General features: G+C 41.4%; 1 protein-coding gene across 2 annotated transcripts in view; it reads right to left on the bottom strand.

The window, feature by feature from the left end:
- The window catches only part of LOC121940410 (granule associated Rac and RHOG effector protein 1-like), a 38090-nt gene that overhangs the window by 9672 nt on the left and 5849 nt on the right, over positions 1-22569 (bottom strand). For both annotated transcript variants that reach the window (XM_042483221.1, XM_042483279.1), the window contains exons 2-9: positions 14218-15689; positions 6387-6599; positions 5487-5627; positions 5145-5240; positions 4722-4883; positions 4327-4485; positions 2185-2282; positions 453-578 (exon numbers count right to left, since the gene is read on the bottom strand). In XM_042483221.1, the coding sequence (XP_042339155.1) occupies positions 453-578; positions 2185-2282; positions 4327-4485; positions 4722-4883; positions 5145-5240; positions 5487-5627; positions 6387-6599; positions 14218-14721 (1499 nt within the window). In that variant the 5' untranslated portion in view covers positions 14722-15689. The remainder of the gene's footprint in view (positions 1-452; positions 579-2184; positions 2283-4326; positions 4486-4721; positions 4884-5144; positions 5241-5486; positions 5628-6386; positions 6600-14217; positions 15690-22569) is intronic.

Raw genomic sequence — 22569 nt, 5'->3', positions numbered from 1 at the left:
AATCCCAGCATGCGTGCTGGGACACATACATGTTACCATGGTTACCAAATGATTTTTATTAATAAAAACATGGCTTTTACAGGTAAACTACAAGATTGCTGCCTGAGTAGTTCACAGTCAGCTGACTGATTTAGTTTATTTCTGGAAATCATGCTAAAATACCAAAATATTGCAGTTTGTGTATTTGTTTTTTTACACAAACAAACTGCAGAGTCCACTTGTGAGCAGCGGCGAGAACCTCCTTTTAAAAGAAGTATTAAAAAAAGCTTTCACACCAGCCCAAATGAACCATTCTGACTGGACAACGCCACCAGGGTTCGTTTTTGACCAAACCAAACAGGTGAAGTGTGAAATCACCCTAAATCCCGACAGACCGTATACACGTCACCTGTGTAAAAAGCTACTTGTTGGAAAATTAAGTAGTTATTCATTATTATTCAACATTCACTTACTTTCTCTCCTTCCATCTATTTATGTCAAACACTGCTGTGTAGAGCACATCTACTAGACCAAGTGTCTTCTCTGGATCCAAGCTCCGCTGGAGCAAGGACATAGTGGCTGGGTCCTCCTTCAGACACCTGAACATTTAACACACACACACACACACACACACACACACACACGCACACACACAACAAGATGAGACAGGAACTAGAAATCCACACAATGTCTCGCATACAAAAGCCCAGGTGCATTTGCTGAGGAGATGAATCTTTGACATTTGGCATTCATAAATAAGAAAAGAAGAACCAAAACAACCCCACAGGGTACTCTGTCAGCTCAAAGACTGGTTTTGTATATTTATTGTGGCTCACTGCCTTTTAATATCTTTGAAACACATCTCCTTATCTGGATGCTATTCAAACTTTTCACACTGTCTAAACACAACTTATTTTTAAAATGAGGTTTATGAAGAGAAATGCTTTCACTTTTCCCATATAACACTGACTTGCCTTGTAAGTTTTGCCACAAACTGCCAACATACCTACAGAGAGAGAGTTACTGCAGCCCCCCCGACCATGAATGTGCATAAAAAACTGTATAAATATGGAAATAATGAAGGCAGACATATCATAGCTCTAATTTTATGTATTTATTATCATCAAGCGAATGAACTGTAGATCTCAATGTAGATCTCGATTAATTTCAATTTTCCAGTCCCATTACAAAACTCACTTGACACTATTTGACCTGATCCAAACCACAATGGCATCTGGATTTTCGAGTGTTAAATTCCAAGATGTTTACCCTCCTGTTGCAGCTGTAAGACAGTCTTGAGAACTGACTGTAAAATTCAACACCACGCCTATAGCATGATGCTACCACGACATGAAAACACATTTTGATTGCAAGTTGTGATAACGTCAGTATTGCAGTATAATAACATACCACTGAAGTATGGTTGATGCAACCAATTCTTCTTTAGTGTGTTGTGAACATTAGATCTTTACAATGTCTCCTCTCTCTTACCTACCATCTCTGTCTGTATTAGGGCTGGCTATCATTTAAAAAAAAAAACAATGCCAGTACCAATACCAGTGTCCTTAACAGTGATACCAATACAATGCTTCATCTGATACCTTTTTTTACTTCATTCTGTGCCCATCACGTGAATGGAAGCATTCAGTTGAGTAAAATGCCACCAAATGCCACAAGCATGTAGTAAAGCCATACTTTTCAATGTTTTGGTGGCATCTTAGCGGACTGAACTGCCAACTCAGTCAAATGTTGCATTATATCAAAAAAACACTTGGGTTGATTGGCTGCAACCAAACCCATACAAATAGTCATCTTTTTTCTGGATCAGGGTAGAAAAAGAGTTGAAAGCAGATATTGTTTGACTGAAGAAGTTTCAAAACTACTTGGTAATGGATTACTTTTGTTGATACCTTAAAGGTATTATGGTCTGTATGTATATGATTTACATATGTAACTTGTCTGTTTACTTTGCGACACTTACATTCTGTTGTGTGCACAAAACTACATAAACAAATATTAGTGCATGTCATGTTAGCTGGATAACAAGTCAACTTTTGTTCATACTATGTTGAATATTTCTCATTAAGAATTACAATTTCACTTGTGATTATTTTTAACTGCAACTACCTACTAGTTGAAAGAAATGCCAGGATTCACAGTTGGACATCTACGTCTTTAAAAACAAAGGTGTTTTGATGAACTCACCATGTAGAAGGAACTTGGACCACCACTTTGGAACCCTCAAGAGTGATCTGAGGAGCATAGGCCTCCTTGTTCTCAATCTGAGCTGTATCAACAACCACCTGTTGGGACACACAAACACACCTGCATCAGCATCTCCTGACAGATAAGCCTAATTTGCAGCCATCTTTCTTCTTATTGTAAATACTGCTTGTGCCAGAAATCTACAAATGTTCATAGCATACTGTCTGTTGACTAATTACACATGCAGCAACTAAACCAACTGGGGGGAGTCAGTTTCTACCAGTGTAATACAACCTACCAAAACTGACAGTTTGAAACAAAACAGACTGTTATTACCCTCTGCGGTATGTAAACCAGTCAGACTTAGCAGTTTTACCAGCCATGGTAACATGGAAAAACATAGCTAGAGGTCAAAGGCTTTTCATTTATGTCTGGCACCAAGCGCGTGAGGAAACTCAATGCATTCAGTCAGCCAGTGACAACAAACAGGCCATCCTTCCTGCCTGCTGCTAGCCAAATTTATTTGAAAGTTCTTTGAAAGTGGCCTTGCCTCCTTGAGACCAACTCAGCTGGGTCACAAAGAGGGAGGGAAGGTGGGAGGAGTCTATTTCCTGCACTGCAGGAAGTTGCGCTATTGTTATTAAAAGAGCAGGTGTATCCTCGGAAACGCTGGACTGCCCAAGTGAGAGCCATGCATACACGAAAACAGTCTGTCAGCGGTGGTGAAACACATATGACAAGGTCATTGAGGGCAGGAAAGAGGAGGAAATGCAGCAAAACAGACGAGGTCAACTTCTTCGCTGGACTCTGAATCCCATGACCAGAAGGTAAAAAGGGAGTCGCTGATGAAGAATGTGGCCAGTAATGACAGCAGAAACAGATATGGTGATTCTTACTGTAAGTGTTGTGTGAGTGTAAAAGAAAGACGATAGGGAAGAGAAAGACTGTATGTGGAGGTATGAATAGTACATGACAGTGAGTGTATCTCTGTACAAGTGTTTTAAAGCACGTGGGGATGACAGTGTGTGACAGAGTGTGTGATCTATTCTGGGTTGAGGGGCTATAGGATCAGATAAGGAGCTAATGCAAAGCGCTCATCCATCATTCAGGGATTGTTTTACAGTCCGCACAGGACTGGCAGAGGTGGATGAGAACACTCCCTCAGCTTGACACACAAAACAGAGCAGACCACACAGAGGAAATAAACACCGGAGCATAAACACACCGGTGTTTCTCTGTAGCGAGTCCTGCCGCTGACCCTCCCTCTCCATGACTACCCTTTCAACAGGAGAGAGAGGGGGGGGTGGGGGGGGTGGGGGGTTCTGTTTGCAAACCCGCCCAGGCGAGCCCATCCTTCACCCAGATGCTGCAGGAATGTTTCTTCCCTTTTGTGTCTCTCTGGTGTTTGTTTACACCTCTCGGCTGCCTCAAAGCACGCAGACAGATCTCCTCATCTCCATTACAAATCTGACAAACAATGGGATGCAAGTTGCCAAACCCGCAGACGCACAAAAGGAGAAGATTCAGAAACTCAAGCAGAAGTGTCAGTGAAGAACAACAGGCCTGTTCACGTCAGCACGACACCTCCTCTCCACTGCTCTGTAGTATCAACTAAACTGTGGTGATGGATGTTAACAAAAGCAAAACACTGAATGAGGAGCTAACAGAGACATTTCCACTCAACTGTTTAGCTTGGTATACTTTCCCAAAACACAAAACTACTCTCTTATGAAAGGCTGTTAAAAGGACAGAGGAAAACTAGATTTCACTTGTGTTTGTGGCTCATGTCACTGTTATGCTCAATTGAAGTTCTGGTTAAGAGCATTAAATAAATACCCAAAATGTAAACTGTAATTCAAGAATGTAAACATCCATTTATATATACAGCTAGTATAAGGTCCAGTCGAGTACGTAGGATTTAGGGGGATCTATGGGCAGAAATGGAATATAATATTCATAATCGTGTTTCCATTAGTCTGTAATCACCTGAAACTAAGAACAGGTCTCCAAAAATTGAAGAATCCCCATTATCACAAGATTACAGGTTTAATGACCAGTATGCCCATCTCACACAAATGATCGTGAATAATCATGAAATAAAGCTTTACTGTAGCAACCTAAGGTCATAGCGTCTCTACTCACCAGACCAGCCTGAGCAAACAGCAGCTGGACAGCTGTCTTGCAGGCTCCTCTCCAACTGGAGGGGCAGACTTGGTTGAGGACCTCAGTGACGGGAGAGTCGTCCCTGGGGGTCACTCCGTTCTGGCCCAGCGCCTCCTTAATGAGCTGCAGCATCGTGTGCTGAGGAGACGAAACACAATGGGCCATCAACAAAGAAGTCTGCCATCACTGTCTGCTGATGTTACACTACAGATGTCACTTAAAAGAACATCTACAGCTTTCTCTAGTCTACATATTTGCTGAGTCTGTCATGCGAAACATAGTGATAATTTATTTATACTAATGACCAAGAAGAAGTTGGTGATTTTTGGGAGAACTAGTAGTATGAAGCTGGCCAGCTGAGTACAGGACCATACCGTTTTCAGTTTGAGGTTTTCCGCCGCTGACTCGTTAAAAGACACTCCTTTGAGGAAATGTGAGCCGATCTGTACAGGGATGGTGGGCAGCTCGCACTGGATGGGCTGGGAGGTGGTCTGCATTCTGCCCGCCTGTTGGGCCTCCGCCTCACTGCAGCAGCTCTGCACAAACACACACCAGCATGTAAACATACACACAACAGTGTGAAACACAGAAAAAACATACACATGATGGAAACACAGAAATGAAACAATCATTCTTCTCTTTTAACATCATTTGAGCTAACATTAGCAAACAAAAAACAACATTTTCTACATGGAGAATATATTGTATTGAAATAATCAAATTGCATAATTGTAGATTATTCCTCCTCACGTATCGTCCTATCAAAAGTTGAAGATTTTTACAGAGAGTAAACCCACCTGTAAGGCTGCCTCCACAGCTTTGGGGTTAAGATGAAAGCCAGCCTTCAGTGCGTACTCACTATGACCCAGGCTTTCTAGTGCTGCTTTGTAGGCCTGGAAATGGACAGAAAACATGAGCAGCTGTTAATTTCATTGATGACACCATCCAGCTCTGCCCTGTTTGTTATATATCAAAATGACCATACTCTGCCAGAAGCAGATACTAATGAAAAAAAAGTTTTGTAAGCATTCATACGTGGATGTCCATTTCATTCTTCAAACATTTCTCCAGATTTTTCTAAATCTACAAAATAACAATAACTGTAGTTCCGTGCTCCGGTCTTCAGGGTGGCACTGCACCTGTAAAGCATTGTCAATCTTCATGTTGAGCTCCTTCAGCTGGTGCTCAGGGATGGTGGTGTTGTTGGAGCAGAAGAGCTGCTGAACCTGGATGCCTGCCAGGCAGCCGTCCCGGCCCCTCTCTCTCAGCCTTGCCATGGCCTGAGGGCACAGCAGAGTACTGGGTCAGAGTGACAGCAGGAATATCTACACTACTAACAGTCTCACAGAGAAATGCAAGAAATACATGAGAGACTGAGTTCAAAATCACATAACAGCATTTTTTATAGTAATTGTCTATATGGAAGTACAGAAACAAATTTAAATAAAGGTTGTTTCTAAATAGGATGGTGAGAATTCTCTTTGGATATTGCAAAACTGTGCAAAATACAACATTTTTTCCAAAATAGATGTCAAGCTCTCAGAAGTACAATTTTTTTGATGATAAAAAGCATGTGTGCAGCTTCCGAAAAAGAGTCCTGGCCGCCTCCCTCTGACTAAACGCCCGCCCAGCACATTCTACCAGGGTCTATCCAGGCCTAGTCCCCTCCAGGGCTTACACTCTACATGCCAGGGCTTAACAGATCAATCAACCCACTATTCTCCCCTCTGCCTCACTTTATACAACAAAGCTCAAAATGGGCCAGAGGGACTGATTAGCCTGGGGATTAGTTAGGTCCTCTTACAAAACTGCCCCCCTTACATGGGCTGGAGTGTACAGGGGTACAGAACATAACACTGCAGGTTCACAGTCGGACTGCAGGCCAAAAAAGAGGAAATAGGAAATTGAGGTTGGAAATCATAAACGGCTGGCATCTCACAGGAATGTTTAACAAGTCAGCTTTTCACCTCACACAGACAAGCCCCATATATCCAAGGCCCAGACCCGGAAGAGTCCTGGTGCGCCCCGTGGCCACATACCTGAGCTGCACCTTTCCATGAGCGGGAGGCTTCCTCCAGCTCTGTGAGGGGCCCGAGGTCGGAGCTTTGGGAGCGGGCGTTGGCGCAGCGCTCCTGCGCCTGGGCAAGAGCCTCTGCTAGGCAGGACTGAGCCACGGGCTGCACCTTCTGCAAAGCCTGTGATAGAAACTGGAAATGGACCTGCATCACCGTGAGGAAGCACCGACCCAGTACCTGGAAACAGACGACAGAGATTACTGTAACAACATCCGTCATTCTGAAGAACATCCATCACAGACATGCTGGAGTACTTACGTCAGGATGTTTGAGACACCAAACATTATGGATGCCTGCAGGCTAGGAAACCAACATGTATGTCCACATACCTCAGTGGTTAGTTATCACTCAGAAAACAATATTTTGTTAGTAAAGTAGCACAAGAAGGGGGGTTATTCAAACACTGATTGCCTCACCAATAAGATCTCACTGGCTCTAATATTTTGCACTTTTTCAGGCCTGTTTCACCAAAAAAAATCAAGCTATTAAGGAACCAAAAACTAAACTTAGTATCTCCAAGAATACCTTGAGCCTATTATTGTTTCCTTTTCACACCACTGAAACAGAGAACACTGACTCAACAGAAAAGTGCAGCTGTTGTGGCATATGCCTAGTTGTTCTTTTTTTAAGAAACATTATGTAGTTTTTATTCACATTAAAATGCTTTATTGCAAGGTACACTATGTGTTTTAAGCATGTTTTCCTTGGAATGAGGTGCACTTTATTAATAGCGTTTTATATATATATATTGTCCTATATATATATATATATATATATATATATATATATATATATATATATATATATATATATATATATATATATATATATATAATATATATATATATAATAGTGTATTGACGTTGAATAATTTCAATAGTTTAAAGAGTGACTCGTTTATTTTAAGGCTCATTCATCACATTTGTTTTTGTCATCAGATAACAAACTATCTCAGCTGATTTTCTTCAGCTACTCCCTTTTAATGATAATAACATGAATCATTAAAAAGAAATTTAAGAAGAAGAGTGTCCTGGAAGAGTGTCATGCTCAAACAAGAATTTAACTTACACAGTCTGGTTTATTTATTGTCCACAGTTTTTTTTTCCCCAAAGCAAAAAAACATTAATAGTAAAGTCCATGCCATGTCATGAAGCGCAAATCCAGAAAATATCACATCTTTCAAAACAAACCATCTTCACAGAGTAGATTTCAGCTCACTTAACGTGCACATGTGTTTGCATTTGTGGTAAATCATGTGCTGTAAAAATGTAAGAATGACTACAATATGTATTTGTATTTGCAAACAAAAGACAGACGGAGAACATATTGGATATGGCAGTGTGTTTGTGTATGTGAGAGGGAAGGTTTGTCTGTACTTAAAGATTAGAAATCATTCCTTTTCTATTTACTGTTTATGTAGTTGAAACGCAGTTTCTCTGTATACAACATTTGTAGCTATATATATATTCATCTCCCATATCACAGTGCCTTTGTTGTTTCTTAAGCCTCTTTGGATTGAGTGATTATTTGCTAATCTAATCAAGGAAAATGAGTGGAAATCACGACTATATTTCATAAATATCATTACAACCCTGCTGAAATATTTACACAACATAAACATTTCAAAGCGACATACATCGCTCCACAACTACTGGGTTGAGTACTGAAGTTTGTGTGCGTGTTTGGTGAGGGAAAAGTGCGGCCTTAGAGGCCGTTTGTTGTACAGTTAGCAAAATAAGAGAAACAGGACACCACAGGGTTCATCATGGTCACAGGGTTTTCTTTTTCAGGTACCTGCTGAAAATATCTCAAGGGGGAGGCCGAGTTGTAAAGACAGAAATATGCTGGTTGTTTCTGATGAAAGACAGGAACAACAGGACACAACTACATACTTTTTTTTTCAAAACAACTAGAAAAAGAGTAAAATGATGAATTCATTGGACTTTGGAATATTTGGAGTTTGGAGCTTCGATAGCTGCTTTTGTTGTTTCATGCAGTGGACCTACTGTAAGAGGTTACACCATATACTGTTATAGTAACATGCCAAATTGGATTTGGCCAGGGACCTCGGTTGCATGTCATTCTCCCTCTCTCTCCCATTATTTCCTGTCACTGTTCTACTGCTGACTGATATAAACTGATTAAAAAAACACTAAAACACACTAGACACTAAAAGACACTAAAATCAGTCCTCGGGAGACCATGAACATCTGTTCAAAACGTATTAGAAATCAACAGTTGCTGAGATATTTAAATCTGGAACAAAGTTGTGGACTGACCGACCGACTGACCAACTGACAAACAGGCCAACCGAGCAACACTGCCATCACTAGAGCTGTGCTGCTAGCATGGCCAATGAAAACAAGAGCTGTAAAATATGAGTCTGTGTCCTTAAACTCAGACCCATCGTACCATGTATAAAATAGATGATACACTGCCTATCCCTCCACCTACTCCGTGCTCACTCTGGGAGGCTTAATAAACACAGGCCCAGGTCCAGTGTGCACAAGATGGGAAATTCCTGCTCCTGCTGTTGATGTTAAGCAACTCAATCAGTCAACAGGGATTTAGTGTGTATGCAAAGTCGACAAATAATAGATAACAGGAGACACATATAGCCTGATTATGAAGCTTGATTGCAATAAATACTGCCAAATAATGCACACTCATTTCACCTGAAGTGTATCCTACAGAAGAAAAAAATTGCATGAACACAAACTGACAATGAGATCAAGTGCAACTGAAAGTGTTACAAAGACATCTACAATCACCATGCAAGGGGGGGGATGAGGCCATGGCTACAGCACGAGATAATGGATAACACATGTGATTGGCTGTGCAGTATCCCACACAGTCATGGAAAATATGAGAAATAAGAGTGCAGCAGAGCCAAGCCGACATTGGGCCCCTTTTAGGCCCAAACAAGGCGAATCACGAATCAATCAACATTTAGACTTCTATGCTCTGAAATCACCTTCACTATATGTGCACCGAATCTAGGAGAGCGGTGTTCCTGAGATCTAGATCTCTTCTTGGGAGAGGGAGTGTGAGGCTGTTATATTAACCAGATGTCCGTGCTGTTACGTCGCCTGATCTGTGAATAACAAAACAAGGAGCCTACCTACTTCGGTTAATGTCAGTGGTAAACCTTTTATCTTTTTCTGAGTCTGTCCTTTTACACAATCACTCTTGGGAAACAGGAAGGTGACAACTGTCTTCACCTCTGAATGTCGTAGGTGTGTGATGGTACTTTGCAAACTGAAACTGATTTTACTTTAGCACTCTAAAGCCATTCTAGATAATAATGTTATCTGCTTTATGCACAAATGTAAAATTTAAAAGACATAATGATTGAGCTGAAACAAATATCTTAAAGCTGCCCTGTGGGGTTTTTCTTTGTTTGAAAACAAACATGTTTATATTTATTGCTTTTCAACCATACACATTATGTTTATCCCCTATATATGATTAACGTATTAAACATATTTTCTTGTCAAAAGTTGGCATGAATGTGTATCACGTTGCTCCACTAACACGTCTAGATGGCAAAAACTCCAGGGGGTATTTTCAAACCTGTTTTGGTCTGAACTGAAAACAGGAGCACACCCAGAGATGATGTTACTTCAACATGTGAGCAGCAGGTTACTCTATATTTCATTCTGAACCACACTTTTGTTTATCCTTTCTCATACTAATATTATGTGTTACTTTTAGAACCGACATTTTTGGGCTTATTTTTGCATCCTGGCTGCCTTGCAAATGCTCATGACACTGGTCAGCAGGCAGGTAGAAACCTCCTGAGTGAAATCCAAAAATCCAACTTTTCATGTTTTCTCCTCTCTAATATTCTCTTTCCACAACACAAACATCCAAACAGCCAACAAAAATAACTCCTACAATAAATACATAATATGTTTCACTGTAATTAGATGAAGCCCTCATTTGGCTATGTTTCATTAAGCAACCAGCGACTGCATTTTAAAGTCTGAGGGGTTGTTTTTCCAGTGTGCACTGGGATTGGCTGGGAGAGCGTATGCAGTTGGGGCAGCCATGAAGGTCTCTCTGGTTGTGGGGACCTCTCTGTCTGCCTCTGGTCTTTGCTCTGTGGTTTAAACTTACAAGCTCGGCAAACGGCCTCTAAACAAACCGTGACATTTTCATGCATATTTGGCAGTGGAGTGACTCCAAGCAGCCAGGGAGCCGGGCTCTGATATGGAAAAAAGTGGTTTGTTTTGCACACTGCACTGACCTGAACTTTTGGGGGCTCTTGGTGAAAAAAAAACAGAAGGGGGGGGCAAAAGAAAGAAAGAGGAGAAGGAGACGTGAGTTCGGGAACACAGGGGGAAAAGCTTCACATACCACAACTCCCCGAACTCAGAAATGCATTTGGTTCTTTTTGAAGACCTCATAATACATCCAGCTGCCAAACAGCATTCCTCAACTCACGCAGACAAAGGAAAATCCCTTTTACAGTCACAAATACATCACATCGTAAAGAGCAGGATGAATTAGCAGCAATTACTCCAAGCTAGGTCTGAACACGTTCAATCTGTGCGTGCAACCTCAACCAAACTTAAACATGGGAGACAGAATTGCAGATGTGTAATCATAAGCAATGCTCTACATGAGTGAACACAACCCTAGGCCACAGATAACTCACTGCAAAGATTTTGTTCACATGTAAGTAGCACGCAACACTTAACTCCACCGACACAACATTATTTTCAGTGTTTTCTCGCAGGTTAACACAACTTACACATTCACATAAGGCCATTGTAAAGTCAAGTATTAACACATTTCCTTCTCTGCTTTAACAAATGTACCCTTTATGCCCGGGGCCAGACAGCAAGTGTGAGTGCCAAGCAGTGCGGTCTAAACTTTCACAGACTTCGGCTTCCTCTAATATTCATCTGTGCATACCCAAGACCACAGAGAGTCAGATTTACTGACTGCGGTGCAAAAGTGTTTCCTGTTTTGGGCTCAGCCACATCCACTGAGGTCCTACAACCCCTCCCGTGTCTTGGCCACAGCCGTGTACCCACTCCATGCTACATGATAAAGGATTATGGAAACACCAATAACCTCCATTGTTTTTTGCTTTATATTATAGTGTTTCACATATACAGAGCAACCTGTGACACATTGCTAAAGATTTGTTGCCACAGAATCAGATATTATGGGGGGATTTTCTTAGACTACATTCTTCAGTGCATTCATATTTAAGCTCTACAGTACGTGGGAAATACTATAAAGATATATATGTGAAATAAAGAAATACGTGTGTAGCAAATCGGGATTCAACAAGATAAGTAAAACTGAGTTTGAATGCAAGCAAGCAAGCAAGCTCGAGGTGAGATGGTGGTTAAGATTTTAGGCCTGAGGAGAAGACACTTTCCAATGTTAAAATGTGTAAGTGGCCTTGGTTCAGCCACTGTTTACATGTAAATAATATCTTTATCAGTTTTCTTTGTGGTTTGTATCGTGCGCTGAGTATTTTGTATACGAACCATGAAAAGAGGGCTGTCAGCTGACTTTGTGGTGGATATTTTTGTTTTGTTGCCTTTACATTTTGCATAATATAAATCAATGTCATATGCTTTTTGGATTTCCTCTTCTTTCTCTATGTTATTCCTGAATTAAAGGCAGACTATGCTAATGGTGTAGTTTTCAACTGTTTGAGAATTCATTGATTTAGTTGATTTAGTTGTTTAGTTGAGTAGTAGATATTAGTTTTAGTGTTATGACAAGAATCAAAGACAAAAATTCTCTAATTACAGCTTCTTAATATGAAATATTAAATGTGATCTTATATGTGAATATTTTCTGGTTTCTTTACTCCTCTATGACAGTGAACATATTTGGGTTGTGCATAAAACGAGGGATTTAAAGGTGACCTACAAGGCTTTGATCAACATTTTGAACCATTTTATGGCATTTTATAGGCAAAATTACTTCTCAGTTACTCATTTGATTTATTGACAATGGAAATAACAGCCAATCGCAGCCCCATTTACAACAAATGTAAAGTTCCAACAGTAACATAGTAGCTTGTTGTTTACATACAAACAGTGTAGGGAGGAGGGGCCATGTTTGAATGTTGTATTTACAAACAGTAACGGAAAAAAATTCCTGCATAGCATACCTTTAAAATCCCAGAAACTACTGAACTCAAGTTACAATAAAACTATACTCATTCATTGTATGTCTCAATATGCTGCCACAAGAAAACCGTTAAGGACGTCTTCTCCTAATCTGTGGGACAAGGGGTAGTCAGCCACACAGACAGTTCCACAGGCTCACAACTGTATATTAAACAGATGATAAATAAGCAGATGTCGTAATTATGAGGAAAGATGGGGTTTAGGCTGGGGGCTGCCTTGGCGTGGCGTACAGCTGAAAATATAGCTACTCAAATCTAATGGAACCACATGGGAGACTGTCTCTTAAAAAAATTACAGCCAAACTACCAAATGAAATTACTCTGATAAAATCTGTAATTGGAGGGCGGCCTCTAGCTCACCTGCTAGAGTGTGCGCCCCATATGCCAAGGCCTTTGAAGCGGCCCAGGCTCGATTCCAGCCTGTGGCCCTTTTCTATGTGTGTCATTCCCCCTGTCTCTCCCACATTTCCCATCATTCTACAATAAAGAGAAAAATCCCCCAAAAAATAATCTTAAAAAAAATCTGTAATTTAGATCTTCCATGATAATGATCAATTCATGAATATTACTTCAACAGTTAAATGCAAGTCTCTTTCATTTTTGAATAACTGTGTCCAGATCTTCTGCAGGTGCCCATCTCAGACTGATGCTGTAACCTGAAGCGAACCTGCGTTTGAGATCAGACAGTGTCTGCATGCATTACCCAACCAGGCCTCAAGGGCCTCCTGACCTGGGATTACAGTGGGTCTGACACAGACTAGATTAAGTAGAAAACAGTGAGCAGGGATTCTTTAACTACTATAGGATTTAAACTACTATTTATATTTATATTTAAAACTTACTAATAAAAGATGTGCCAGAGTGCAAATGAAGACCTGGTTCTTATGTGAACCACGACAACCACAGATCATACGTCTGGAATTAATACTCGGACGCAGGTGCGTGCGTGCGCTTGTTTCTTTTGTGGCTTTTAGGGAAAGCTAAAACTCTCTCGATTTATCAGGTGTGATGAAAGACAAATGAACAAACACAGGAGTGTAAAGGAGAGAGACATACAAAAGGAATTTGAGACACAGAGAGAGAAACTGACTCCCATATCACAGCCGAGCCTTTTGGTTATTCACTGCACCAGTCTTCAAATCCTCCCATGAAAAACAACTCAGCTACAATGTTTCACATCAGCAAATTCAGCGCCGTGGAAAGATTGTGTGGTATTCACAGTGACAAAAGATGACTTTCCTTCTCACATCCTCAGTGTTTTTCACACCTCACCCTCAGATCCTGACACCAGCTTAACACTGGGCGTGAGAATCTTATTTGAGCCAGGAAACACTGATTCATGAAGCTAGCCCTCTGACAGAGTGCAGCTAAGCATCTTAGCACGACTGCTTGGAGACGAGTCATGAGTAAATGAATATGATAAAGGATGTGGTGCTTAACTACAGCGCCTCAGGTTGTGAGTTTAGCTAATTCATTCCAGGAGAGCAAACAGCAGACCTGAATGTCAACAATTTTTTTGTTGAGTTAGCAGACACGAGATATAGTCATTTTACCTAAGTCAACACAATATGACATACTCCTGTAAATATGAGTTCATCAAGTGAAGATGTTATGAGTTTCTGTGTGATCGCCTACCTCAACATCCTGCAGGCTGAAGTCGTTCTGGTCTTTGAAGTTGGCGGCCCCGGCGCTCAGCTCCATCAACATCTTGGCGATCTCGGGCTTTATTGCTGCAGTCAGCCTGCTGGCCGCCTCCATGACGTGTTCCTGCACGTCCTTCAGTTGCATAGCTGCTTTGGAATAGTGAGAGTTCCTGAACACACTGCTGAACAGGTCTGTGAGGAAGGCGCTGGCCCGGCAGAACACGTTGAGGGCGTCCAAATATTTGGAGATGCCTTGTTGGATGTCTGCGACTGCGGTGGTGGCGCTTGAAGGAGGCGGGTGGCAGCTGCCAGGCATGCCCACCCCGGTGCCCATGGGCGAAGAGGCCGAGCAAGAGGAGGCCAGGGAGGCGCTCAAGGTCCGGCTCAGCTCAGGCATCTGGTACTGCTGGTGCTGTTGCACTTTCTGCTTGGACCCGCCGAGCAAAAAGCGACGCTTGTAGTCCATTTTACTTTCCTGCGCACTACAACAATACATAAGTGGTGCAACAGCACCGGAAGCTGCGGTTTTTCACTTTGTTGTCCCCCGCAAAGTGCTCTTGTCCTCTTTACAAAAACACCAAACCCAGTCCACAGTCCTGAAACTTTTCAAGTTACGTAAAAAGACAGCTCAAGGATTCCACCTGCCAGAGGCTCATCTCAGTGTGATTTGTAGAGAGGCAGCACAGAATTGGGTGAGGTCGGAGGGCAATGAAAAAAGACTGGCAGGCTGAGTGAAATGCTTACATGCAGCCCTGCTGCAGATACGTCAGGCCCAGCTTTAAAAACAGCACAGACACGCCTCCAGATTCTCTGTTTCCAGCTTCAAACAAAATTATCATAATAGGGGAGGAAAAGTCAAAACACCTCATTAACTTAAAGTGATACTACAGCCGAGTTTTAAAGTGCATTAACTGTTCCTTCAGAATGGGGAAAAAGTCCTTCTTCATACAGTATATAGAATATATACACACATGTATGTACATATATAGACCTATACCAGCCTGTACTAATAAAAGTAGAAAATCCTTTTAAAAGCTGAGAGCAAAAATGAAAAGTTAATCCAAAGAAAATTAGACACTGGTCAACAGCACAAAGGAAAAATTACATTAATTAAAATAAAAAAAAAAAAGAAGAAACAATTAGTAAGCGCTGGAATCAGAGGATGTGGTTTCTTGAACACTAGCTGGTAGAGGAGCTGTGGGAGGCGAAGGGCAGACAGATCCAGTCCGTCTCAAATCCTCTTCACGAAGCAGGACTCTACAGGCAGTGAGCGAGTGGCCAGCTGATAGCTCCGTCTGTCTGTCTGAAGACTCCAGCAGCTTCCTGGTTTCTCCCCCGTATGCTGGCTGAGGTAGATATTACTCACCGCGGAAACAAGTGTGCTTCCAGATCTCGCTGCTCTCCGCGGATGCAGATTAGAGCGACAAAAGCACAAATGTATCTGTAAGGCCTCTAGGTCATTTCCTAAGGGAGGAAAGGGCAGAGACACAGAAGAGAGGGTTAACATGGTGTCAAAGAGGAAGGATGATCTTCGTTTCAACCTTTTTACGTCTACACCCCAAAATAAACTGGACTGCCCTTTACAACTCAAAACATGAACGACAGATACGCAGCTACTTCACTTGATTTGTAGCATTTTCATAAAATTGTTGGCAAACAGTAAAACTGTATGCAAGTATTTTGTTTTTTCATGACATGTCTGTTTGACTGGAACACAAACATGAATTGTCAAAAAGAATGCCTTTGAAAATAGTAGGTCTAGCAATAATGCATGCTCCAAAAATCTCATTGGCTCATCACACAGAAAGCAGAAATGAGAAAGTTCACAGTAATCATTTTGCAGTCGTTAACACCTACTTTGTGGTCAGAAAGTGCAAGCTACACAATAACTTTTTTTCCGCTTTAGATTAATCAATACAATGTTAATGTCAAACGCCGACTATAAATGATGACATCCACAATGTTTTGGGATGTATCATCAACTCACATAGTGACAGTGAAAAACAGTTATTTCCCTGCTCTGATTGGAAGAGGATGACATCTATCCACATTTCTCTTAACTCTGTGGTAATATTCTATTACAATTTGGTAAAGTGCTGTGGTTTAAAGTTGGACATTTCTAGACGATTACTAACACCATACCTCACAGAGAGTGTCTCTGAAAAGAATCTCTGGCAGTGTCTGGTTTAGCAGAACACAGCTGCAGAGAGAAATTCCTGCAAGAAGCCATTGTTGGAAGACACTGCGGAGTCTGTTGAGCTACGCATAGTAGGAGTCACAATACTCTCATTCAATACCCAAGCATTATATGACTTGATCTTCTCCCTTTGGCCTTTTTGCTTGATTATGAATACAATATTTCACATTTTCAAGATCAAGGGGAATTTGGCCTCACATTTCTTACTTTAAGTAATGTAACTCAGAGACAGAAAAAGGTCAGCTGGTGACCATAGATTTCAGGAAGACTTATTTAAGACCCAACACAACAAGGGACATTTCTGATGAGGAAAAAAAGACGACTACTAATCCATAATCATCTAAAATACAACATGCAAACTCTAAAAAATAAAAAAACTATGTCAGCAAGGCTGAGCTGTGGGGCTGTAAACTTCTGGTTAACTGGTGGATTGGTTGGTTGATACGCTCTATTCTATGAAATTCTCTTTGGTGGGACATTTGCTGGTGTTGTTTTAATATGGCTGCGTGTCCACCGTAGCGTCTTCTTTTCAAAGCTGAAAAACCACAGTTGTTGCTGTTTAGTACCCATATTTCTCCTCTGTGACTGTTGGTCTATGTGGTATTTGTCCCCCCCTTTCTCTACTGTGATTGGATGACTGGTGACAGTGACAAGAGAAGCCTTTTACCCAAAGGTCAACATTTTTCAACTCTCAGGGCACCCAGTACCTCAGTTGGTAGTGCAAGAGCCCCATGTACAGAGGCTAAGCCCTAGCTGCCACGGCCAAGGATTTGATTCCAGCCTTGGCCCTTTGCTGCATGCCTTCCCCTCGCTCTCCCCCTTTCACACTTAAGCTTTTCTATCTCCAATAAAGGCAAAAGCCCCAAAAATAAAAGCCTCAACACTGCAGTTAGAGGCTGGGTTACAAAGCTCCTGAAAAAAGATACAGTCATAGCTGAGCCCTTGTTGGAGCAGCAGGATGGCTAACGTTAGCTTCTGGACTGAAAATACTAAGTCTCTATTTTGCATGCAATTTTACAGAGACATTAATGATGTTAGTTTAACACTGGTGATGTTACGTTACATGTAACATCATCAACCCCAAATCTGACCTCTGTTGTGTTCGTACGTCAGATGTTTTCCATCAGTACCGCAGAATGTGTTACAGCATGCAGTTTATTTTCTGGTAATATTACATCAGAGATCACATTTATTTTTCACTCCTAGCATTACACTTGCCTAAACAGAGTTCATTTGCCCTTTTCAAGTCTTGATGTCGAGCTCTGTAACATGAAAAAACATTTTGTTGGAATTTGTTGGACACACAACGCTACCACATATAGTGCACTCAGTGTACTGTGTCGATTTCATCTAGAGATTATGTGAAGCCCCCCTCCCATCAACCAATCGATTAGTTGAAGGATTAGTAGAATTTCAGTTGTCCAAATTTTTTTATGATTGATTACAGGCCTATTTCTTTCCATTTCCTTCCATAAAAGAGAAACATACATTAGAAATGGTGAAACACAAATCTACACTAACTCTAATAAATATTATCTGAGGAATTTCTGATTGGTGCACTGTCTGCCGTGTTATACTGTAGGCTTGTGGGTGTAGCTTTGAAAGAAAACAGTCCATCACTAAACCTGTTCCATTGTTTCGTTGGGCCCTTATGACGCTGAAGTTGATACAGTCTCCTGACAATATCACATTAAATTGGGACACCAAACATCAACATGACAGACTAATCTGTTTGATACACAGCTCCCTACACAGCACTGCTATCATTCTGTGGAACATTCAGACCGTTATCTTGTAGCACCATGCTGAACGCTGCTGTGTTTTGGGATGAGTCCGGAAAAGCAACTTGTGGGAAAAAAAAACAGCAACTAGATAACCCCATCTGGTTTGCTGTCGAGCAGTTACGTAGTGGCCTTACATGCTTCCATTATGCGTCCCCGCCAACATTCTCCTGACCTTCAAACCTCACTTCCTTTCACAAACAGAGGGGGACGCCCAGCGACAACCAGCCCACCCTCGTCTGTCCCTGGCCGTAAAGTGAAGAGACAGAGCCAAGGGAAACTAGTGACCTCCTCATGAAGGAACAACAGAGATGTGCTTTCCATTTATTAACCCTTACATGACAGGATAGCTGTTAATATTTGAGCTGATTGTTGGCAACAGAGTTAAACACTTTTCCAAGATCTTTATATATACAGAACAATAGATGAAGAGATCCAATATGCCGGATCAGTATCACCATGGATACAGACCTTATTAAATGGATTGGTTATAAGCAATAATGCGACAGGCCCACATACAATAGTTTCTTAATCAATTTTGTTATAAAATTATGTGTTTCCATTATCAGTTACATTCATTCAGTCACAACAGGCTGCTCTGATTTATCCCCTTGTGTTTTCCTATGACAGCAATTACCAATGAACTTAATCTGCTACCAGACTTCATAGCTGTACTGTAAATTTCGCCACAGAATATCACATCTTCTGGCTACAATCGGGAATTCAGAAAAGTAAAGGATTTTCTGCACAGATATACACAATCAACCAAAAAACTGAGCAGAAAAGTTAAATGTCCAGTACACTACCTGCTTTTTAAGGATAAGGACGCAATTGACAGTTAAACAGGACAAGCAAACTGTCTACCTGTTACTTGGTAACAGTTTGAGAGCAGCTAACTAGTGCAACAGACCTCTAAATCCCAGGGGATTATAGCCACAGTGAGAACCTGTCAGGTGCCTCACAACGCCTGCTAGTTGACACAGTTAATAGGATATTAGCTTCTGCGGGTAAACAGGGAACCTGAGCTTAGCTAGCCCAGAGCTTACTACTTTAGTTTTCTCAATTTCACAATGTTGGGCTGAATAACAATAACAGTACAGGAATAGAGTGTGAGCATCAAGCGTTTGGGAAGAAGACTATACAGGCCAGCGAGGCCACAAACGTAAACAAAACTGGGTAACTTTCATTAAATTTATACATTTCATGTAATGATCAATTCATTTCTCCTGCTGGCCCTGTAAATAGAATTGATAATTATTTTCAGTCTAATCTTAGTACTTTGCTTATATGGTTACTCAGAGGTCTCCCACAAATTCATTTATTGTGGCCGCCCGCCACTAATAAAACATCTGCTGCCCTGCATAGATTTTCTATTTTTGGAGCTGGACTGTCACTAGAGCCACTATTAGAATATATATACTGTTTGGTTATTCATTGCATTACACTCGGAACACAGGGAGTAATCTGGGCACAGATGGAGCAGAAGAACAGCAGAGGCAGTGAAAGTGAAACTTAACAGTCGATTGAGCTGTGTCTAAAAGTTTGCAGCAGCTGCTTCTCTCATCTATCGGTGTGCTAAGCTTTGATTGGATCAACGATCAATTACCCACTCTACGATTCAAACTCTACAAACTGCTGCTGAGGGAAAAAAAGATCTCAAAGAGATCTGCCCGTGCTGCATTCACAACCCCTAAAATAATCAAAATTGTGAAAAGGCGCACACACGACAAAACAGTATTTAAAGCTAATTCTGTGGGAAACACTGTAATTGTGTAATTGTCTATTTTAGGATTTCGTTAAAATCATGGCTGTCACACGCAATGCAGAAAGACCTGCTCACAGCTGGATATAATTGAAACTAATTGTGTGGACAGCGGGTGAGACAGCTTTATGGATTTGAAAGACCAAATATTAAATAATTCATCTTTGAGAAAACTTTTAGCTTTTTGTTAGGTTTAATTAGCAGTAATATCTCGAAGTCACAGTTTGACATCTGTTGATTTACATCTTTCTAGATCATATTAAACATTATACTAGGAGCATTTGCAAATACAGTTTGTGGTGTGATATTGAGACACAGCATGTGGCTTTAACTAGTTCTGTGGATTTAGAGTTTTCTGAGAGTGAAAACCTCATCTTGGTTTGATGTTCTTTATGACTCCACTCTCCTCGGAGTGAATAACAAAAGTAGGAACTGATTAAGTGCAGTGACTCATAGTCCATTCAGCCTGAACAATAAAGCCAGATTTTTTGGAGAAAAGCTATTTGCTTTGTTACATGTTTGTTCCAGGCGGATATAATATTTCTATGTAACGTTATTAGAGAGTGTTAGTGGTCTACATTTCCTTCCTGGCTCTAAAGCTTCATAAGCAGAGGTTATCCCAAGAGGGGCAGACATGGCATCAATATTAATGAGGCCTGCTGGATTCTCGGGGTAGCTCCATTGGCTGCCAGCCTCCTGTTGCAGGGCACACTGTATCAGAGTTGCACCCAAACAAACACATGTGATAGGAGAGTCCCTCCGGATGCACTGGAGTTGTGCCAGCCCGCTCTAATGTCCTTCCTCCAGCAGGGGCTGCTTGGGGCTAATGTTAGCTCTACTTCCCTACTCACCGTTTGTGTCAGCTGCTCAGCTTCAACAGGAAGGGGGTTAAGGTTTCCTGGAGCAAGCTCCCTGTCGCCAGTAACAAAAACGTCAAACCAAGTATGTAGTAAATCACAGTACGAGTATGATTTACCTGTCTGTGCAAACCTCTGACTAAACAACGGCAGCTATCAACAACTAGGGGGCTTTTTTGAAGTGGCAGCATTCTAGCAACAACCTCCAAAATGCTTTTGTTCAAGCAAATCTAATGATCAACCAATAACAACAACGAATGCTCATTCTTGCATACAACTTCTCCACAACAACCCATCCTGCTTTCATTATGGGACACGCATTTAGGCCTGGGATGGTGTCCAGTACATCTGCACCCATCTACTACTGGCCACCGAGCAGCTCCACTCGAGCATACAAGTGCCAGCACTCAAAGGCACCTTCACACCAGTTGTTCAGAAGAATTTGCCTTTCATTTTTCCCCCAAACACAGATTTCCCAACAGAACTGACTAAACAAACCCTCTAGTCACAAGCCCACTTCTGCAATATTCAGGATACTGCTACTCATTATACCAAAAACCAGTTACTTTTCAGATCTGCAGCCATATTTGTGTGACTGTCACATCACAGATAGGTAGTTTAATGGCAGTGGATGGGGCAGCTGTTACCCATGCTGACAGCTCCTTATCCATCTGCCACTGTGAAGCAAACAAGGGCCCTCTGACGCTCCAGCCACAGGCCCGACATTAGCTCTCTCATGAAGTCTATTTCAGCCTCCATGGGCAAAACAGCTGCCCTACGGACCACACCGCACTGTTTTTAGACACTCCAAAAGGTTCAGCTCAAAGAAAAAAAAATGTTCTCCCCTACATCTGTTGCCAATGAAGCAAAGGAATGTATTTCCCCAGAACCCTCTTACTGTGGGTTCAAACGAGCACAAAAAAAGCAGGTCAGGAAAAACCGAACATACACTGCAAAACATCTCCTCAAAATATCATGTCACTGCGTAACAATATTATTTTTTTTAAAATGAGTTTTGGAAAGCAAGATTTGATAGCAGAGCTTCACTGAAGACATTCCACAGAGCAGATAAGCCACAGTAAAGTCTGAGAATCAGCAGACAGGTCGAGGAGGTCAGTCCAAATGACAGGACAAGTGCCGTGAGCAACTGTGTGACAGGAGCTGAGCCAGGCTCCTCTTGCCCACAGAACACAAGGAGAGTATTGTGGCAGGCCCTGGTCTCCTCATACCAGCACACAGAAAAAAAGCACACTCTTGCACATGCAGCTGCATGACTTTGTGAGAGGAAGAGAAAAAATAAAGGCCTTGGCTCTGATTTAATATTAACTGCAGGAATAGAGTTTCTGTCATCAATATCGTGTTTCTCCTAGAATTATTTTGTAGGCAGCTGCAGGTTTTGGTGGTTTGAGGGTAATGTTTGGTTTTGTTCCCACAACTAATCCTGTGTTGGTCCCGTTTTTGTTCGGAGGGTTTGAAACTAAAAATACATCTACTTTGACACTAAGTTATCATAGAGAGACGTGAATATAAACTTTTCACACTTTCTATGTGAAATCATCGTCATTTATATTATTTTTTGGCAGATTCTACAGTTTCTAAAGCAGTAGTGAAACTTTTCCTGTTCCGGAAACAAACCACTATTGAGTAAGTTAGGACAAAACCTAATATTCCGATCAGTCATGAGGCTGATACAGTTGGTGAACACGCTGGATAATAATACACTAACCTGTACTGTCATAACAGGCAT

This window comes from Plectropomus leopardus, chromosome 1 (assembly GCF_008729295.1).
Source record: "Plectropomus leopardus isolate mb chromosome 1, YSFRI_Pleo_2.0, whole genome shotgun sequence".
Lineage (NCBI taxonomy): Eukaryota > Metazoa > Chordata > Actinopteri > Perciformes > Serranidae > Plectropomus > Plectropomus leopardus.
The sequence above is the reverse complement of the archived record's forward strand: the minus strand, read 5'-3'. Positions and strand labels throughout refer to the sequence as shown.